This window comes from Acanthaster planci, linkage group LG15, assembly GCF_054643075.1.
Source record: "Acanthaster planci isolate LZ-2023a linkage group LG15, COTS_SCS, whole genome shotgun sequence".
NCBI lineage: Eukaryota > Metazoa > Echinodermata > Asteroidea > Valvatida > Acanthasteridae > Acanthaster > Acanthaster planci.
In genome coordinates, this window is record NC_141791.1 from 54,992 (window position 1) to 76,274 (window position 21,283).

The 21,283-nt window shown below is 38.1% G+C and overlaps 1 protein-coding gene across 1 annotated transcript in view; it reads right to left on the reverse strand.

Moving 5' to 3' along the window:
• Positions 1-21,283, reverse strand: part of LOC110974485 (uncharacterized) — a 43,817-nt gene that overhangs the window by 3,928 nt on the left and 18,606 nt on the right. Inside the window, 35 exon segments of the mRNA XM_087146844.1 lie at positions 161-297; positions 1,184-1,278; positions 1,534-1,742; positions 1,935-2,000; positions 2,389-2,454; positions 2,838-2,972; positions 3,458-3,571; positions 4,182-4,336; positions 5,092-5,218; positions 5,569-5,851; positions 5,996-6,391; positions 6,737-6,876; positions 7,186-7,267; positions 7,730-7,870; positions 7,998-8,168; positions 8,403-8,513; positions 8,632-8,705; positions 8,925-9,128; positions 9,559-9,692; positions 9,881-9,975; positions 10,285-10,487; positions 10,899-10,964; positions 11,189-11,254; positions 11,547-11,681; positions 11,935-12,048; positions 12,251-12,405; positions 13,686-13,812; positions 13,953-14,229; positions 14,450-14,863; positions 15,880-16,010; positions 17,013-17,021; positions 18,948-18,956; positions 19,881-20,039; positions 20,192-20,273; positions 20,990-21,130. Of these exon segments, the coding sequence (XP_087002970.1) occupies positions 161-297; positions 1,184-1,278; positions 1,534-1,742; positions 1,935-2,000; positions 2,389-2,454; positions 2,838-2,972; positions 3,458-3,571; positions 4,182-4,336; positions 5,092-5,218; positions 5,569-5,851; positions 5,996-6,391; positions 6,737-6,876; positions 7,186-7,267; positions 7,730-7,870; positions 7,998-8,168; positions 8,403-8,513; positions 8,632-8,705; positions 8,925-9,128; positions 9,559-9,692; positions 9,881-9,975; positions 10,285-10,487; positions 10,899-10,964; positions 11,189-11,254; positions 11,547-11,681; positions 11,935-12,048; positions 12,251-12,405; positions 13,686-13,812; positions 13,953-14,229; positions 14,450-14,863; positions 15,880-16,010; positions 17,013-17,021; positions 18,948-18,956; positions 19,881-20,039; positions 20,192-20,273; positions 20,990-21,130 (5,023 nt within the window).

Genomic DNA, 21,283 nt, shown 5'->3' on the forward strand with positions numbered 1-21,283 from the left:
TTCAATGGGAACGAAAAATGGAAACCAAGAAAATTAATGAATTGTCACCTCTATTCCTAGGTTTTTTAATCTATGAGTAAACGGAGAAAGGGGAACATAAGAACAGAGATAGATACAACATGTATTCCAACATTTACTCCTTTTTGTAAATGGTACGTACTGTGTGATCTGTCTGCAGCTGAGCGCTAAGTAAAGCCCAGTTTCTCTCATCATAATTGACAATGTAGAAACCCGTCTGATTAATGTTGACCAAAAGCCAGGTCTCATTCCCACCAACACTGTCCAATACAAGTTCAGCTAATACATGACAGGAGACAGGGTACAATATGGGGTTACATGCCAGTGTGATAATTATCCATTATACAACATTTGAAAAAATCTCTGTCATAAGTAAATTGCAGACCATATGACATAAATTATTTGGTTTTTATCCACGGCAAGACTGTAGGCTATAACCGTGGATTATACAGCCTCACAGCACACCTGCTGGGTACACACCATCACGGCTCTTCACACACAGAGAGAACATTTATACCCCATGTGTGTACATGCTGAAGGTGCATTCATGGATCTTTGCACGAACGTATTCTGAGCAATACTGATAAATGAAAAACACTGTTAACATTTTCTCTTTTCGGTAAGATTATGACATTTAAGAAACTAAATAGGTTATCATGGAATGATTAGAGTGAGTGGTAAGAAACAGGATTGTCGAAACCTTGTGAAACAGAACACTAAATGAAATTATTCTTACCACTTTACTTATAAATAGTCATTATTTATATATACTACTTTGACAGGATAACTTAAATCCTCCTCTTTTCTTAAGTTCACGTATGGACATTCATCACATTTGGTTCATAATCTCAAATGTGGTGCGCCTACTGACCAGTTAACCCTAACAGTCCCAAATCCTCCAATTTCAATACGATTTCACATACACCCTTCCGGGTTAGGGTTAAGGGTTAAATATTACTGTGTCAAAATGATATGGCCACTAGAAAATAATGGGTTGAATGTGCAGACTCATGCTATGTCGAATTTAGTGAAATAAAACAACATTTTTGAAAAAGTTTATGAATACAATATGATGAGGAGATAACCTAGTTCTTCAGATATGAAAAGGTGATCTGAATACAAACATGTGTAAATAAATGAACAGTAAAATAAACGCCAAACTTACTGATCTGATCCTCTGGTCTCATCCACTGAATCTCAGGGTTGACAAAGTTAGGATTACCTCCAGATGTGTAAGTCAAGGGTACATGCCATGTGTATCTACAGGTCAATTACAACACCTTTATATGTCATCATTCTGGCAAACCAAGCTTTTCAGGAAAACAAAAACATTACTTGCTCATGTGCAAACTTTACAGAATTTGATGTTTATAGATTATGTTGCTGGTAGAATCATAAACAGTCTCTCAAGACAAGAAGTCAAAATTCGTAGTCTTAACTACATTGTAAAGAAGAAACATATTACTCAAGATTTTAATAGGTACCCTTTCTCCAGACAAGAAGCCAATAACTTACCCAAGGTCTGGGTACAGCGATGTCGTGTCAGAAGACGGGTCTGTCAGGAATCTCTTCTGTGTAGCTGAGGCAGTGATCTTGTTAGCTTCGCCAGAGTAAGTTCTTGTGATCGTGACAACTGGGAAGCCCATCTGATTGGTCCATGTGTCCATGACAGTGGCTATGTCAGTTATGCCATCTCCAAGATCAACTCTGTCCTCCATTATTGCCTGAATTCACAAATAACAGTCATATCTTCAAACTGTGTTGTACAAAAATTAGGTTCAACGAGCAAGGTATTATCTTTAATATCATCAATAATGGTACTTCTAATTCTCACAAGACTCGACCACACTAAGCAGTTCTATCACAGATAAAGCTTTACTTGAAACATTAATGTAATTAAACGAATTTCTTCCTACCTCGTTCATGTGATACCACATGTCACTGTTCTCTGCATTTCTGTACTGCAATTCCCTTAGATATGCCTGATGTAAAGGCACAAAATGTATTCTATTATACAACCTAAGTCTAGGTATTTAAGTCTTGTTATCAAAGTTAACCACATAATAATGTGTACATCTTGTTCAATAATGCGTTTTTGTAAAGGAGTCTTACTGCACGTAAAGGAAAAACAGATATTTATAGTAGCTTTTAACTTGAAAAAAACCACTGGATAGGGATTACTGATAACTTACTGGATAATAACATGTGTAATTCAAAGTAAATACTTCTTGCAAAAGAATATGATTAGTTAATATTGTGCAAGTTTAATGAGGGGCTTTGAAATCAAGCTTTATGATCTTGCACACTTTTGAATTGTAATATATATAATTCTGAAACAAAACAAAACAGAACAATTATTTTACTACTCACCTTCAGACCTTTCAAGAATGTGTCTTGACCCACAAAGTGGTTTGCCATACGTACTAAAGAAGAACCCTACAACACGACAAATATTATTACAGCTCTTAAAAATGAACAAAAAATTTTACATAAAATCTTGAATTAAGATTTTTCACGGAAAAAGACTCAAATTTAAGAACGTAATCTGGAAGCAGGTTTAATTTACAGCACGCAAAAGAGACATTTTCACTGCAACTGATACAAAACAGCCCCATTTTGTTTTCCAACATGGATCAATGGCAATTTGGCTGTAATGCAAACAAGACTTTCTTAAAATCCTGGCTAATGTCCATTTATATACATGTAAGCTTTTTAACCTGAAGGGAAATGGGATTAACTGTTAGGTATCTCACGATTTAGCTAACTTAAATGTCTTCATCAAAATTATTAACCTTTAAAAGGGGAATAGGATCACAAACCTTCATATAGGCGATGAAGTGAAAAACATTAATTAAGTCGTCTTCTTGATGTACTTTGCTGATAACTGGCCGTGATGTAGTCTTTGCATCTATTTCCATTGCTCTTCCACTATCATATGCCACAAACTTGTCCCACTGTCAGGAAAAATAATCGTCATGTTCATTATAAAGTTTGGCCAAAACAGTCATTTACATGCAACAACTGTCTCAACTGTAGTGTAAAACTTAATGCCTAGAGTAACCAAAATAAAAAAATGCAGTTGCTGATGTTTGTCAGAATGGAATCAAGGGATCATCCCTTTAAGATGATGCTTTCAAAACCTGCAACAAAAAACAGTCTGCAGATAGAGCCAACCAAATGTATTCAATGCAGGTTTTCTTTGTACAAGTTACATATTTCAGCATGAATCGACTTACGTGTATTGTCTGAAATGATCAGTTATCAGTCTTACACAGATTCAACTCATCAGGTCTCAATATGATATTGCTCTAGTGCATGCATTGTTGCATTCTCATGTCTACTCAATTTTATGACCAAATCCTTTCTGGTACCGTAGGACATGTATCTTATGTTATGACATTATAGCAAGAATTTTGATGACAATTATTACAATTCTTACCAGTTTCCAGTCTGGTTCTACGTAAGCAGCTCCTACAAACTCCAACCAACTGGTGAATCCCTCACTCAACCATATATCATCCCACCATTTAACTGTCACCAGGTTACCAAACCACTGCAATTTAATGTTATGAAATGAGATAATGAAATGAGAAAGTACATGTTGTACAACTATTGGTTCCTGGACAAGAAAGTTTAAATGATACGGAAAGTGAAGATTCTCTTTTTATGGATTTCTATGTTTTTATAGATTAAAAAGAGTTTGTTGTATCTCCATTCCTTTCATTAGTTTAAACCAAAGGAGTTCAAAGTGTAAAAGAAGCAATTCAGCAAACTATGTTGTTACAAAAGCACCATGATGCTGGGTCAAAATCTATAAATTAAGGAATCATCTTAATAAGTGGAGGGTAGGGGAAAACTTGTCCAGGAATCAAATAAATATTTTCTTATGGGGAACAAGGTTAGTGCTGGATTTTTGCCCTGCTCGATGTGTATTTTAACACTGAATGCTCAGTGTATGGACCCGAAGGCTTGTGAAAAACCCACAAGCACACTTGTACACTGAGCAGTCAGTGTTAAAATACATGTCGGGTAGGGCAAAAATCCAACATTAATGTTTATCTCCCCGCAAAAATAGAGGAACAAGAAAAAAAAGTAACATCTTTGCTCTGTACCGAGTGAATGTTTTCAAAACTGTCACTGTGAAAATTCTAGACTTTACGTACTTGATGAGCTATCTCATGAGAGACAAATGTACAGACTCTCTCCTTCTGTTTTGCTGATGACACTCCCTCCTCATACAAGAGATATTCCTCATGATAAGTAATCAAACCCCAATTCTCCATGGCACCAACATTCAATTCAGGTAGGGCAATCATGTCTGATAAAGAAGATATAAAAATGGAAACAGTTAAGCTTTCATCAGTCCAACTAGATTGTGTGTACGTAATAGCATGTACCTACATGTATGAATCATCCAACGAAAACTGTCAGGAGACGCAACTTTTATCAACCCTGGCCTAGTTTTTAACATCAACAAAGCTGAGCACCGCTTTCTGCCATTTGCTGTTTTGAATGAGATCTGTTTACATCCTATTTCATTAATGCCCTTGGTTATAGACAGCTACATCTAATGACACAATGTCTTCTACAACTGATGTAAATATTCCATCCAGAACATTTGGATGTAGATGCATATAGTTGCATGTATGGGAAAGGGTTTAAGCAAAATGCACGTTGGTAAGATACTGCTGGAATCAAGTTGGCAAGGTAGTTTTTTCCTCGCCTTCCACCTCTGTGGTCCCGGGTTCGATTCCCAGCCCGGTCCACATGTGGATTGGGTTTTCAGTCCCTACCTGACTTCATTGGTTTTACCCAGAACATTCCTCTGGGGTTTTCCTCCCGCCTCTAAAACTGTAACTGCTTCTCACTGTCTCCCCTTTACTGATGTTGGTGAATTTGGGTCGTTTGGCGGCTGCCCGAGTATGCCATCGGCTCAATCATGTTTAAATGTATTCATTGTTCCACACTTAATGTCTTCATTGTACAGCGCATTTGAACATATCTATATGAAATTTGTGGTTTATAAATGAATAAATTATTATTAAGAAGTTGCATCTAAACTGAAAGACTTACCCAATTTAGGCAAAGGGTATTTGTTATCTAATCCAAATAAGTTATCAAAGTAGTCCAGAATTTCCACTCCTTTCTGAAGAGCATAGTCAGTTTCGTTGATTGAATCCTCTGGAGCCCAAACACCAAGCTGAAGTAAAGATGTAATATTACAGATTCAAATCTTTTAACACATAATTAAATTGTTTTAGCCTGAATTGTTGGCATATGAAAGGGGCATACAGTCTTCTTAACTGTTGTTCAGTTAAACAGACAGGTAAACATGGTCATAATTGTGCTTTTCAGCACCACTAGCTCTATCATTTCAAAACCTCCTCCACTCTTTTCACACATCCAACAATTTCTTTTTATCGATAATTAATAATCTCATCAGCATTACAAAATGGGAAACAGAATAAATTCTCTGGATTAAATTCAAAATAACCAAACATTTCTTTCAAAGTTTTCATATTACATAATCACTCTTAACCAGATTCCTACCTCAACACCATTTTGTGTGGTCATAAACTTGGCTTTGAAATCACTAACTATGTAGCAGACAAGATATGTTGACATGATGACACTCTCTTCAAAAGTTGCTCACATCCATCCACCATCAAGTGTCTCTGGTGATCCTTTCATAGGCATGTTGGCTAAGGCATGGTACTGGGGCTCATACTCCAAGGTTATGTTAAAGGTGGCTTTCATGTCAGGCTCATCAAAACATGGAAAAGCCTTGCGGGCACTGGTATGTGTTAAGAATGTACTTGCCAAGTATTTGTACCTACAAAACATAAATCAATAGGATTCTATCAATTTCCTTGAATAATGTATGCTAAAGTCCAGGTTAATAGAAATTTAAAAGCGATAAGTTTGTGCCATGGAGAATACCAAGAAACATACAACTTCGATATTTTTCGGACTTCACCTTGTCTCATTTGATTTCAAGGTATAGCTATCCCAGTAATAACCACTCCAGTCATCTGCCAGGGTGCCATTAAACTCAACGTGTAGCCGGTATTTGATTCCAACTTCAAGGAGTGAATCCAGCTCAATCACAAGGAAATCTTGGTACTGATACAGCCACGGAGGAATCTTGAATCCTGGAGCTGTTTCACCATCCTCACGTTTGAGGGTAGTTGTATCAGTTAGGATAGTTAAGTCTCGACTATGTATAAGAATGACATCGGTCATTTCAGAGCATTCCATTAAGATGTTTACAGAGCCATTGAAGACAAAATTGGTCAGGTCTGTTCGGACCTTGAGGTCATATGAGATGGGCAAGACGGCATCTGGAAGGCGAATCCTCTCCCAGGGGTCCATGCTATGACAAACAAATCATTCAGATTATAGATAATAGTATTTGTATAAGGCAATGGGAACTACAACTTGATTTATAGCAAGCAAAACTCATACGAGAAACCCTTTCAAAAATTTTTGTAATAAAACTTCTGCAAAAAACACCTTCATCATTTTGATTTCTACTTGCACAATTTATTAATCAAACATGAATGATCTTGTGTAAGACAAATAAACCAAAGGCAAGGGAAGTCCACAAGTTAGTATAATTTGAGGATGGTGATTGCAGGAGATTAATATAATCTGATGCCAGTCAGTTTAGTCTGTGGGCTATCTGGGGATGCAAAACAACCAGAGCGTTATTACTTACACAGCTTCCTTTAGCCAACCTGCTACCTCTTTGTAGTATTGATCAATCCATCTTATATTTGACTCAATAACAGCTACGGCTTCAGTAAACACACGTGCACCAGAACCTAAGTCTAAGTGGTCTGCAATAAACTGCTTCACCTATAACAAACAAAAATGGTTTGACAGTTTCTATCTGAATCTATATCGAAGAGTAGAAACCCTTCAGACTTCAGCACACTGCAGTACAAAGTTGGAAAACTAAAGGACCCCTCTGCAGTACATGATGACTAAAAACTGGCACATTCATTGAAATCATCATGTCATTCAATCTTGGAGTAGTCAGCCTCATTTGGACGGATTTATTTCATGTCCTGACATCTAATTACAGGGAAGCATTACCATACGCCCACAATTTACTCTGACTATAAATCCATGTATCACTAACTTCAGACCAAAACATATAATTACCATTTGCAGTTCAAATTCAGTGTTGAAGCCAAATGTAAGTTTGCTAATCAGTGAATCAAGCACAAACACTGTGTCACCATACCTGAAATGAGAGATGAAGCTATTGTTAGAGTCTGGTCTTAAATCAAAAGATATCAAGGCCGTCAAATAACAGAGGTCAAACAAGGAACCCCCGCAGGGTCACATGATGAACTGGACCGCCCAGGGTCAACTGGCTGTCAAATAACAGTGAGGTCAAACAATGAATCCCAACAGGGTCACATGATGAACTGGCCCAGGGTCAAATGATGGACATCAAATATGGTTGTAGGCAAACTAAAGCCTCAAATACAATGGCTGATGACACAGAGTCAAAAGATGACCAAGAAGTCAGGTGACAACCAAAGATCATTGGATAACTTCAATTAGGTCAAACAATTCAGAGAGAATATTAGCCAGTGTCAATTGGTACATAATATGTAAACCCTCAAAGTTTGAGGATTTGCACAAAGGATGAGAAAGTATTGAAAATGAAAAAGCAGTTGGCTACAGGCTATGGACTTACGAAGCTCTCAAGAAGTCCCAGTTTGCTTGGAAGAAGTCCCAAGCCAGAGGCAAACCCACAGGATTTCCAGCAACTGCTTGTAACACAGCTGCTCCATCTTGTATTCTAATGATGCTGCTGTTCAAGATGCTATCCAGATAACTGCAAGTTCAGAATATAGACATATAAATCAAACAAATATAAAAAAAGATGATTCTTCCCCTTCAATCAAAATTCATCTATTGTCAATAATTCGCCAGATATTAAATGGATCCTTTGCCACACTTACGTTCTAAGAATCCATGGTTTATCGCTGCATGCCAGAGCTGTCTGCAGTGTTGACTTCATGGAGGTACTAGTATTGGGGTTCTGGTAATGTTCAAAAGCAAAGAACCACTCATCTTTGCCTCCTTGTGCAATGGCTGTACAGAACACTGTGGCTTGTACATCTGGATGAATACTACAAGAAAAAATAACAGAATTTCTTTTGAACGTAGAAATAGGTTTTATGTTTACAAAATTAAACTCACCCTGCATATCAAGACATGGTTTCAAAGTGGGTGTATTTTGCAAAACACTTAGCATCTCATTAAAAAAATTGAATCCATATCTTTTTTGGCCATGTACCATCAGATGTGATTTTAAAGACTATTCTTAACAAGTGATCAAATTTCTTATAAAAAGCATCACTCACAAGCTGTGGTCCTTGTTGGCCATCCATTCCGCATACAGGTTCACTGATGTCTGTTGACAATCAAGATTTCCATAGCCACATGCCATACTGATGGCAAGTCCACGGCTCAACCTGAAGAAAAGGAATCCAAATTTTCAGCAAACTAATGTTGTATGACTCAATTTGGGGATACCACACAAAGTATTGAATCTAAACAGTAGTCATGACAATTACATAATGCTGTACCAACCTTTTCAGATGGTCCCCTTCATCGTTCCATCCAGTATACTCGTACATCGGAGTTATGTGATTTAGCATGTATTTCTATAAAGAAAGTGGAGAAAACTAATAGTCAAAATGTTTCAAAGCTGGGTTATTGCCCAAGCGACTGGATCTTTGAACACATTAACCCTCACACATTCTCCAAAACAGAGCTCCAAAACTTGAAGGAAGTTCACTTTTCACTGTGACAGTAACAAGAAACATCTCAATTATTGAGGAATAAATATGCCCAGGAAAAATTTAAGAACAAGAAAACATTACCTTAAAGTTGTTGTAGGCTCCTCTCCTTCTGATATTTCTCTTGATGAATGCTACAGCATGATCCACAGCATACCAGGGCACATAGTCTCTTTCTCCTTTCAAGTAGCTGGTCATATCTAAAGCAGTAGGGTGGCTGACCTCTCCGGCCCTTGCAAGGCTAAAGACATCACTAATGAGAGCAGCTCGGCTGGCACTTGGAATCATCTTATGAAACATGTTTGGACAAACAAAAAAGCCACCTCGGTAAAGGATGATCTAGGGTCTTTGACAGGGGCTACTTGTTCCTTGCTACTAGAGAGATCAATATAAGCCAGACAACATCTTTTGAATTTCTACAAACTTGTACTACCAAAGCTTTAGTATAACATGCTTTTATCAAATTTAAGCAACTTTGTGGGAGACTTCAACGTCTCATTCAACCTCCAGTCCCTCCCTGGCTTAACAATCATTGCCGCTTTCCTACATGAGACATATTCTATCACAAAACAATATTTACTTATTTTACCAATTCAAGTAACTTTGCGGGCAGACTTCGACCTCTCCTTCAACCACCCGTCCCTCCCTGGCTTAACAATTATTGCTGCATTATTGCATGCGACATATCTTATCACAAAACAAAATTAACATGTTTTACCAAGTGATGGGTCTTTAGCTGCATCTTAATCAACTGCCAGTTCTTGTCATCATAGTTGACACGATACATTCCTCTCTGGTTGATGTTCACCAACAACCAGTCATCATCACTGCCACCTGAAAGCTGCAAGGTACCTGTCATGATCAAAAACAAATTGAAAATTTGAAACACCAAAGGACACATTTTATAGCCACAGACATTACCTCAGAGATCATTACCTCTCCAACAAATTCTTGAAACTATCCTAATAGTCCTCAGCCAGTTCAGTCATTCGTGTGACAGAAAAATCCTTCAATCCTTTTACATCAATACATGTACTTACCAAACTCATCTTGTGGTTTCAGCCACATGCTTCTCGGTGAATCAAAGTCTGGGCTGCTTGCAGTGGTGTACGTCACTGGTACATACCACTTGTAACTGTACATGAAATAATATCAGGAGGTCAGGTACATGTACGTATCACAGATTTAACCCTATCTGCCATCTAAACTGGACAGGGAGACAGTACTTTCAATTGAAATTAGATATTAAAACTAAAAACTGTATCACACACTACAATTAAGAGGTTTTGGACATAAATATCAAATTTTTGCGCATATCAAAGTGGCTTTATTCTGCAACTATGGCAATCACCTGGCATACATGTATATGCCACTAGTATACAGTAATGAAGTAATTATGTAAGCCATTATCTGTAATAACACAAAAATGACACAAATCACTAACCCCAAATCTGGGTGGTCTGTTGATGGGTCTGAATCGGGATCCGATAGGAAACGTTGCTGCTCTACTCTAGCTGTGATTTGGCGGGCACCATTGTATGTTCTCTCAACTTTGATGAACGGAAAGCCCATCTGAAGTGTCCAGGTGTCCATAATGGTTGCTACATTTAGCTCTTCACCAAGATCTATGTTGTCTTCCTTCACTGCCTTCAGAAATCCATGAGGAAAATGACATGCTTGCACTATTACACATAGAACTCACTGCAGCCATGGCGAGCAAACCTTAAAAATCTTGCAGTGTTTCTACCTTTAAATTCTTCAGCCTACAAACCCTACATCTCTTGGCTAATTAACTAGTGAATTTTGTAAGAGTTTTTTAAGGTTAGTTGTAGGCAAAACAATTACTGAATAACCATTAATAGAGCGAGTCGGAAATCACAGTTTTCTGGGTAAACTTCAAGTCTGGTCCAGATTTATTTTAATCCATTCATCTTTTTTTAATCCAATTAAACCTTCATAAGCCCTATGGTCACATATCAGGACAATTAAATTCACCGTAACTGATGTCCTCTCTCCCACAATAGCTACTTAGGTCTTTTTAATGATACAAGTTCATACCTTGTCCAGATAAAACCACAGGTCACTGTTTCCTGCATTACTATACTGCAAAGCGCTCAGGTAGTACTGAAAAAGACACGCAAAGAAGATTTCAAATTTCTGACATGGTCAAAGTGTTACATCCCTAATAACTGGATCAACTGTGCGGGGCTAAAATCCCACTTATCGGTACAGAATATGTACAAGATTCAGACAGCTTAAAGTGATGATGCAAAAAAAGTTGGGAGGAGATATGTGTGTTTCATTTGTACATTATTTTTAGCAGGTGCATTTCAGTTAGTTGTACATACCTGAAGTCCCTTTGTAAATGTCGGCTCTCCTAAGAAATGGTTCATCAAACGCAGAATACAGGAACCCTAAGACATTTTGAAAAACAGAACTATTCTGATAATATCATTACCTTCAATTGATAGATTAGATGTTAATGTTTAATATTAAAGTCAATTTCTCAAACATGCATACAATATTTAGTGGACGAATGTGATAAATTCCTCTCTGGTATGACCGAGTCTTTGATGTGGCAAACTCTCCAGACAATGAGCACAAATCCACGTACACATCCAAGCACTGAGCACACAACAGAAATGTTTCAATATTACATCCAGTTAAGCATAGTGTCCCCATTAATGCTAGTGAAGGGGTAAATACCTTCAGGTATGTGATTTTATCAAACATCATGATGTTCTCTGAGGGTGTTAGGGCATCAGTGATTATTGGCCTAGAAGTAACCAATTCATCTGTTGCCATGGCAGGATGAAGGTCATACAAGATAAACTTGTCCCACTGCAATCAAGAATCAGTGTGAATATTAAAGCGCATATATCATAAAGCCGTAAATTTGGAAGTTATAAGTCATCTCTGATAAGAGCTTTGAACGTGGAAGTAGAAAACAACATCTGACAAAGAAACAGAAAGCAAAGGTTGTGTACAATACATCATTAAAAAAGAAACCTTACAGATATAACAACACTGATCAAGTTTGACAAAAATTGTCAATTTCCTGCTTTACTAAAGACCTCTGCTAAATTGTTCCTACCATTTGCCAGTCTGGTTCAACAGCATTGGCTCCAATGTACTCAATATAGCTTGCAAAGCCTTCATTCAACCAAATGGAGTTCCACCATTTTGTTGTCACCAAATTTCCAAACCACTGTTAGAATAGACAAATTAATTAATGTGTATATAATATGATTACATTTCACAAGAAAATCCCATACAGGAAACAATTAGTATTTAAACATTGCAAGGATTACACATTTTCTCAAACTCTCCAAAATGCCGTCAAAAACCACATAATTTTGCTACTCCGGTTTACTGGGCTGAATTGGCCCGTTCTTTATTTTTTACTGTACCTGATGAGCTAACTCATGCGAGATAAGGGTCAAAATCCGTTGTTTCTGTTTTTCTGATGTTTCTCCCTCCTTGTATAAAACAGTTTTCTCCTTGTACGTGTTCAGGCCCCAGTTCTCCATGGCAGATATCATGAAGTCTGGCAGGGCTATCATATCTAAGAGACAGATATGACATCCATTAACTTTTGTACATTCTTGGGAACTGTTCAGGCTCACATTAAAATTTTTTCGAACTACCAAACTCCGAGAAACATATTGCATAGGGCCTATACTACCGGTATTTAATATCCAGGCCAAACAAATGTTCAATTGTTTAATGGCAGGCTGATAAATTTAGAAAGTGTACGTACATAAAAGTGTGCGTACATGTATCATAGCAAATAGCAGTACAACTTGGGGATATATAAGTTCTTCTCAAATATAGTATCTTCCAGCCCATATATGTTGACTCATAGTCAATCTGCACAATCACTCTATCTTTGTCAGATCTGTAAATCTTGAATTTTTTTGCATGATTAGCCAATTAATTCTGCTGATTCAAGGTTTTATCCTGACAGAATAATATTATGTGGTCTTCCTCCCGAAAACTTACTAGCCCCACTACTAGTGTGGCACGGACCCTCACTCTAAGATGGAGTAGGACTGAGGGTCCGTGCCACACTGGTGGGGCTACTCAAAAACTGGGAATGTTTCTCACTGCCCCTCTAACGTTACAGGTTTCTCGAGGCTCTCGAGATAATATAGGAAGCCTATCGTAGATGTACGTTACATTAGTTACATTTAGTTCTAGCCCCGAACAAATTAAAATTGCAGAACTGATCAGATTCATTTCATTCGAATCCTGATCCCGATAACCGAAAAGCTTACGTACGTCATAGAAGTATACATGACTATATATGGATTTAGCGAATCTGTTGCCACTGAAGAAGAAACGTTCAGGAGAAAGCCCCGACGATTGCTAGCTAGCTGTGCAGAACTAAACAACACGTGCACATGTACATGTACATGTATGTACATGTACAATGTATGTATGCATATACACGCACTGTACTGCATGCCTTGTGTGTAAACTAAAACTTGTAAAGCAAATAGGGCACAAGGGGGGCGCTTTTCATTTTCACCACAGAGCTCAATGGCTCTAAGTTTTCCTACAACGCAAGTCTCCTTTCTAGACTTGCAATAAATCATGTTCCCATTGGAAGGTACTGGTGTCACCTTCTTGAAGACAAACAGAGTAAACTGTTCGGAACGTCGAGTGTTCACCATCGATATCGGTTCTTCCCAGAACCACCGTGACACTCATACTACATGGTGCAACCGCAAGTCTAACTTATTCAACACTAAATATTATCGCCGCTCCACCCCCACCGCAGAAAGGCTTTGTTGAAGTTTCGAAGTATTTTTACTCTACTGTTTCCCTCAACTGAGGCCTTACCCAGTTTAGGCAAGGAGTATTTATTCTCTTGTCCATACAACAGATCAAAGTGTTCCAATATGGCTACCCCCTTGTCGAGCGCATAGTCAACTTGATCGATGACATCTTCACGGGCCCATACGCCAAACTAAAACAAAAGAACATGCACAACAGTATGTTACCTTTAACTTAAGTCTCCGAATTTAGGTAAAAATACTGCCCCCTGTAACTATGAAGCATCCCACACACAAAGTCATAATTCAGTAATCTCACACTGGCAAAACTCACCCGCACGCCGTTAGACGTGTATTTAAACTTGGCCCTGAACTCGCTGATAGCGTAGCACACAATGTATGTTGGCATAACGACAGTTTCCTCAAACGTTGCTCGGATCCAGCCATCTTCAAGGATTTCATCTGGACGACTTTTGGGCATGTTGGAGAGGGCGTGGTACTGAGGCTGATGTTCCAAGGTGATGCTGAATGTAGCTTTGAGATTTGGCTCGTCAAAACATGGAAAGGCCTTACGGGCATCAACAGGATCGAAGAACGTACTTGCCAAGTATCTGTTAATGAAAACGTGGTTTCAAAATTTGAGGCTCCAGCCTAATTAAAATGAGGGGAAATGAAGATCAAATTCTCAGAACCTGTTGTTGATCAGAATTGTGAATCTCATTCTCTTGCCCGTGACAATTCTTTCTTTCGCAAGATTGCATTCTGGTGCACTAGTCAAAGTAATTTATGGTGGAGATTTGGCTTTTAGTACAAGAAAAGGGTGGTTCTTACTTTTCTTCTCTGGAGGCTGTCTTGTACGACATCTTGTAATAACCCAGTAGATCATTCTTCAACGGTCCCTCAAACTCCAGGTACAGCCTGTATCGTGCTCCTTTCTCCAGCTTGCCGTTCAGCTCGATTACAGCGAACTGGTTGATGGCATACAGCCAGGTATCTTTAGCCAATTTGGGGGCATCAGCCCCGTTACCCTGCCGCGTTAAGGTTGTCTTCCCTTCTGTGATGACTAAGTCCTTACTGTGAATCAGTATGAGGTCGGTGGCTTCTAGGCATTCCACCAAGACACCAACAGAACCGGTGAAATGGGAGTAAGTGAGATCAGTTCTGACCATGAGATCGTATGAGATGGGTCTTATAGTCTCTGGAAGGCGAATGTATTCCCACTGCTGTTTGACGAAATCGGCATCTCTGTGGAAACATGTAAAATGTGCAATACTAAAAGCGATCAAGCGATGATTGTACTAAAAACTGACAAAAAACTGACTTTTTCATAAATTTCAGACACCAGCAGATGGATTTAATTCCTATAAAACCAAATCAAGATTCCAATGCAATCTTCCTTTCATGGAATTCGAGGTTTTAAATTCAAGTTGCTAAAATGTGACAAATTTATCATTAAGTTGACGGTTTGAGCAACTTTATGAGGATGGGTGGTTTGGGAAATAAGAGAGTTGTAATGACTCGAGTCAATGACTCGACTCGAATCCAAGACTCGACTCGAGTCCAACTCGAGTCACAATTTTGGTGACTCGACTCGAGTACAAGCCTATAAGTCTCAAAAAAAGTAAAAGCCAAATTTTAGTTGGCTAGATATCCGTCACTCTGGTTTATTTTCAGTATACCTAAATGACAATAAAAACACCAAAAAAGAACTTACATGTAGTTGTGTTTTTATTGTACTTCTTGTTCAAAAATGAGTGACTCAAATTGACTCGAACTCGGTACCTTACTCAACTCTACTCGAGTCGACTACACAAAGCGACTCCGACTTCTTGACCTAATGACTCGACTCGACTCGAAAAGAGTCACAATGAAATGACTTGACTCAGACTCGACAGTCACCAAATTTAGTGACTCGTTTCAACACTCCTGGGGAAATAAAGTCGTTGTCGCCATTGGCTTAATACCTTTAATCTCTATGTTTGTGCTAACTATACACGTAATTAAGACCCCTGAGTGGTTTATACTTTTTTGTCCTTCCATCCTTTAGACGTAGCCCCAAAATGGCAATGAGGAGAGTGGGGGTGGTGGTTGACCCCTGACCCCTTCTGGATCTGCTGCTTACAACTGTAGTTTGTTTTGTTAAACATTCGAATTGGACAGGAAGAACAAATTATACAGTGCATAACGAGTTTGAAATTTGCATATTGGATTTCTTGAGGCTCATGCCTGTAAATACGATTTGTGTCATGAAAAAAACTTACCTCTTTTCATAATTGAGTAGCATTCCACAAGAAAGTCCAAATGACACATATATAAGCAAGATCGTCCAATACAGAAAAATCACCGACTGTTTCTTTACCGAGACATCGGCCATGCTGGTTGAAAGATGACACTTGTGTGCAATTAGTGAAAAGGAAATATAAACAGCACTGAAAGGTCATGAAATGGCCGCAAACTTAACTGATTTTTGGAGAACAATTATTCTCCATTTGAGCTTCGAAACGTCACAGTGAAGGTAGCAAGTTAGTTGTAGAGGATTATGAACACCATGCAAGACTTGGCAGTCTCCTGACGACGGACAGAGCATACTGTCCAAAATGCTGAGTGTCTTCTGGTTCTTTTCAGGACCACACATACTCATAACAGAGAGAATTATCCTTGCATGGTGCTACCGCAAACCTCCACAACTAACCATTCATTTCTTAAAAAAGGAGTGAAGTGGACTTCATGGTTACCATTATATACCTTAAAGGGTCTCAAATATAGATTAAAATATTCACAGGTCAGCGTATTTATAAGGCACTATAGGCAATCAATCTAAAGGCACATTTAGGTTACTAGACGGTTTTCCAACTTGCGTTAGCAGAGGTTTCATTGTATGCAATTTTTCCATTGCACTGAAGTATGAACAGCTAGAACGATCTTTGGCCATAAGTTTTGACACCTATCATCAGTAAAGCTGATGTTTGGAAAATTATGCAGTATCAAAAAAATCAAATCTTCACCTGGCCAAATGCTTCGGAAGTGGGGCGGCAAACTAAACCTGTTGAAGCTGTATGCAATGTGCAATGTGTCAGTGCTTACCGTTTATCATTCAGAACAGGCTTACTGTCAGTAAAACGAACCAACTAGGTCTTCAGCAAGATGTCACTGCACAAAACAGGCCTGACATGCCACTGAGATAGCCTTTACTGGACTTGAATAAATTGTAGAAATCAGAAAACACTTAGTCGGAGAGTTCCATCATACACCTTACTTCCACGGCAGCAAACATTGACCATAGTGGGTATGCGACGGGCGAGCAACGCACCGAAGTTTTTGCTAGTAACCAGCACCCAGCCAACAAAATAACAAACATGCTGTGATCTTAAATGACCTCTCGTAAATAACTCACCTTTACTGTGTTTTATGGTTTCCAACGAGGTTTCGCAGTCTTAAACTAGAATCTTGCGAATCAAATGATAAAATACATACATGAATCAGCACATTCCACAAGAAAATCTGTTCAGTGTCCAGCAGTCTTCTGAAAAGCAGACAGGTAATTATTGCTCATCAACGATAGCAGTACATTTATCTAAAAAAAAAAAAATCGGACTTTGCCCATTGATCACTATACATGAAAATATTACTAACAAACCACGTCACATTTAAACTGTGAACGGTACGACTCTGTACTTTAATTCCTCTTTACTTGTATACAGACATTATTAATTGTAATATAAAGCAGCAATTAATTCGGAATTAATAATAATTATTGTCACATTTGCTCAAAAATAATGACCATGGTACTTTAGAATATAAATGGTATTACTCGGGAACAGTGAATCTTTACCAATAGAGGATTTATGATGCATTACTTCTCAACATAAAATGAAAAAAAAAATCATTTGGTCCTCAAACAATAGAAATAACTAAAATTACGATTGTTATCATCAAAACTAATTTCTTTCACTGTATATATACCTCTAAATAACTTCTCATTTGAGTGTGGAAAGAAATATTTCCAGGAAAGTGTGGAGCATTACTGCTTTCATAACGTTCTTAGATCGCTCAATTCGAAATACACCGTTAGAATGTTTGGTGTAACACAATGTGGTATCTACTTCTAACCTCTGTTGAGTGGAAGGTTACTAAAATAGCGTATGTCTTTTACGCCAAGTCTCGTTGTTTCTTGCTTTTTGGTGTTGCTTGAGCCGGTAAAATGCGCAAGATAGCAAGAGTTACCCCCATCATGGTAATTTGGAACATCCTAACCATTGGTAAAAAGTCGACCACAGAGCACTCTGCTGTCGATTGTCCAGTTTACATTGGTCAGTCCGCAGCTGTCCAAAATTACTGGAATTCCAAAATAAACGCACGTCCATGGCTTGTATTTGAGATGAGAGTGAAATACAACAGTCAGAGAGGTAGACAAAAACTCTAATACTCAAACTTGATTTCTATTTACACGAAAATGGGGTGACTGCACTTTCTCCATGACGTGGTCAACACAACATTAAGTTTGTTCCAAGTATGTTAACAATAATTATGTGTTTTAATTAATAATTAAAACCATTTATACACACCTTCTACAATTTTTCAAGTCAACTACAATTCTCCCAGAGACGTTCGTCCACAGTGTAAAGATAAACATGACTACACATGACACCGATAAATTAAAAAGGAAAACTTCATCGTGATATCAACAGAACACTGTCCAGTATCCAAAGTCGCAATATTTCAGTCAAATATCACCTCTCGCTGCTCCTGTTCAGACATCGCAATGAAAAACAACAAGTACCTGGCTCTCTCTCCTCCAGTTTATCTCCCCAACAAAGTAAAGATCGACATTTGCCTCTTCAGTATTCAACGTCTGGTATTTTATTTTAACTGAGATCTAAACCATCTTTCATCGCTCATTTCATATTCTTTATTTTTCCTTTCGACATATCCGTGCAAAGGACCAATCATGTAACGAAGAGCATTCCCACGTCTTACTAAGCGTCCATGTAGCAGGCATAAATTTGTACAACGAAAACCCAACGCATTTGCCTTTTTTCTAACTACATGTATGCCCCTCAAGGAGACCACATGATCTCAGAACGTTTCAATTATCGTCTTTTTGCAAAAATGAAGAATCCCAGTCCGAGTAACCTCATAAATCAGTCGACAGGGTGCCTGGCGAGTACCACCCGCCGCGTTACATGACAAAACGCACACCGCCAACTTAACTGGGGCTTTCTTCCTTCAACCAGAACCACCAGGTACTGGTACCTAAACTTGGAATTTTTCATGAAAAAAATAAGCAAATCTCGATTCTACTGAATATACCCAAGCAAAGATCACTTACCAATAGCATCTGAAGAAAAAAAACAATGTTTTTTTATCACACTCACCAGGTCTTAAAAGTGTTCCTGCCTTATAAATTTCAAAATTATCAAATCGTGGTCTTTACTAACCCTACAGCTATACAAATACCTCATGAAATACTGATCGGATATGATTTTGATGTTAAACAAAGTGATAATTTTTCATATCTAAATTTCCCAATAAAGAGAGGAAAATTCTACTCTTATCGATTGTCAAGTGTAAAAAACTAAATCTAATTACATCTTACACAAAACCTGTTACGATTATATACAGTTCGGGAATGATGCAATGCAATAATTTTAGACTTCATTAAATGTTAGATTTCGTTTAACTCTGCGATTAAAGGACCACGAGACTCCAATTGCGATAATGTTCCCAAACTGAGGACACATGCAACAATTATTACAAACACATTACATCGGTGACAATGAAGATGCATTTGACATTACCAGGTCACTATCACCTTTCAATATCACTCTAAGCACAGACCACAGGCAAGAGGAGATATGATCAAACAGTGCTAACAAGAACAATTTCAAATGAAATGAACAATCATAACAATGACATGTAGCAAATAACTCAAACTGTTCAAAATATAACGTGGGCTGGTGCGATTGATATGCAATCATGAAGTGTGAATTGGGAGACAAAAAACAGCTATATACATGAAGTAAGTCTTATTAACCATTGGGCTAATTTTGTTTTGATAACCAGAAGCAACAACACTCTGTTTAGCCGTCATTATGTCTAAAACACGAATCATTAATATACCTAATGAATATTATTGTTTGGATTTTATTTCCAACAGACATACTTCTGTGAACATCGTACAACGTGGTGAAGGTCACGTTCTAAAAAATTCAAATCCAAATTCTCGTACAGAAAAACAAGGTTGTGTTCCCACAATGCATTAACCACCGGAAACAGCCTCCTCTAACCACTGCTTGACGTTTTTGTAATTATTCTTCATCCAGCGGATGTTGACCTCTGTCATCTCTTCGGCTTGTCGGAAATTACTCAAACCCGCCTTTCCTGCCAGCTCGTTCTCTTTACTGGCCACAAAATCTTGCAACTGCAAAAAAATGGCCGATGGAATAATAGCCACTACTCAATAACACACAAATACTGATTATCAATTAAATGAATTCATTTTACGGAGGGCTGTCACTAATTTGAAATTTTCATAAAGAGGGTAGAAACTAGACAAGCGTATTAACTACCTACCTCTTTCAGATGGAAGTCTGTGTTGAACCACTGAGTGACGGCATCAATTATTTGATTCATGTGGAACAAAGTTTTAGCGTATCTGTTTAAAAAAATCAAAGCAACAAGAAAATATATATATTAGATAAACTTTTCAACTCAATTCAATTCAAGAAAACGTTTATTCCATACTCTTTTAAAAACATTACATTAAGTAAGAGAAGTTGGTGCATAGAAATTGACAAAATAAATAAGCTTAAGAAAATACATCAGAAATTTAAGAAACTTAGTACATTGAAATTAGCAATGGGGATGAGAATAACTTTTATAGATAGGCCTACTTGTGCTTAATGAGAAGAGAACATTAGAGCTTATGATAAGATACATGTAAGTCCATGTACAAATGAGAAAAGAAAAGAGCATGGGGCTGTGAAATAAGCAGAGGCTTGTATAAACAGCCCTTAAGACAGAAGACATAGCAAGGACAACACAAACAACTACGAGACAGCAAACAAACTTTAATAGAAATTATTAAAGTTTACCCACTCTCAGTTAAAACAGACAACTTATTTATCTCTCTTAAAGCCATATCTCCCTGTGGGTGCTTACTTAAGTACGACTTTTCGGGCGTCTTCCGCCTCTCAAGCATTCGCACCTGACGAGGGGCGGGAGACCCCCGAAAAGTCGTACTTAAGTAAGCACCCACAGGGAGATATGGCTTTAAGAGAGATAAATAAGTTGTCGGGATAATTCCTGTACAAGGTCAGGAACATCATAATGTGTATCGAAGTTAAAACAGCGTTTCGAGAATAAGCGCACCTTTCCTTCAGTATATCCCAATGTTGGCGGAAGAAGTTCCAGGCTAGATATCCCCCTATGGGATTGTTTATGGCAAACTTGAACACTTCAACAGTATCTTGGCGCCTCACCAGACTTTCGTTCAGGGATCGCTCCATGTACCTATGAAAATTAAAAAAAAAGATAACCTGAGGTCAAGCGAAACACCGCGCGTGGCCGAAGCCTGTAAAAGCATGCACACTATAGGGTACCGAAGTGAATACGTAACGCACACAATTACTGTGTTAAAGGCATGAGCGCGAGAACCAGCGCGTG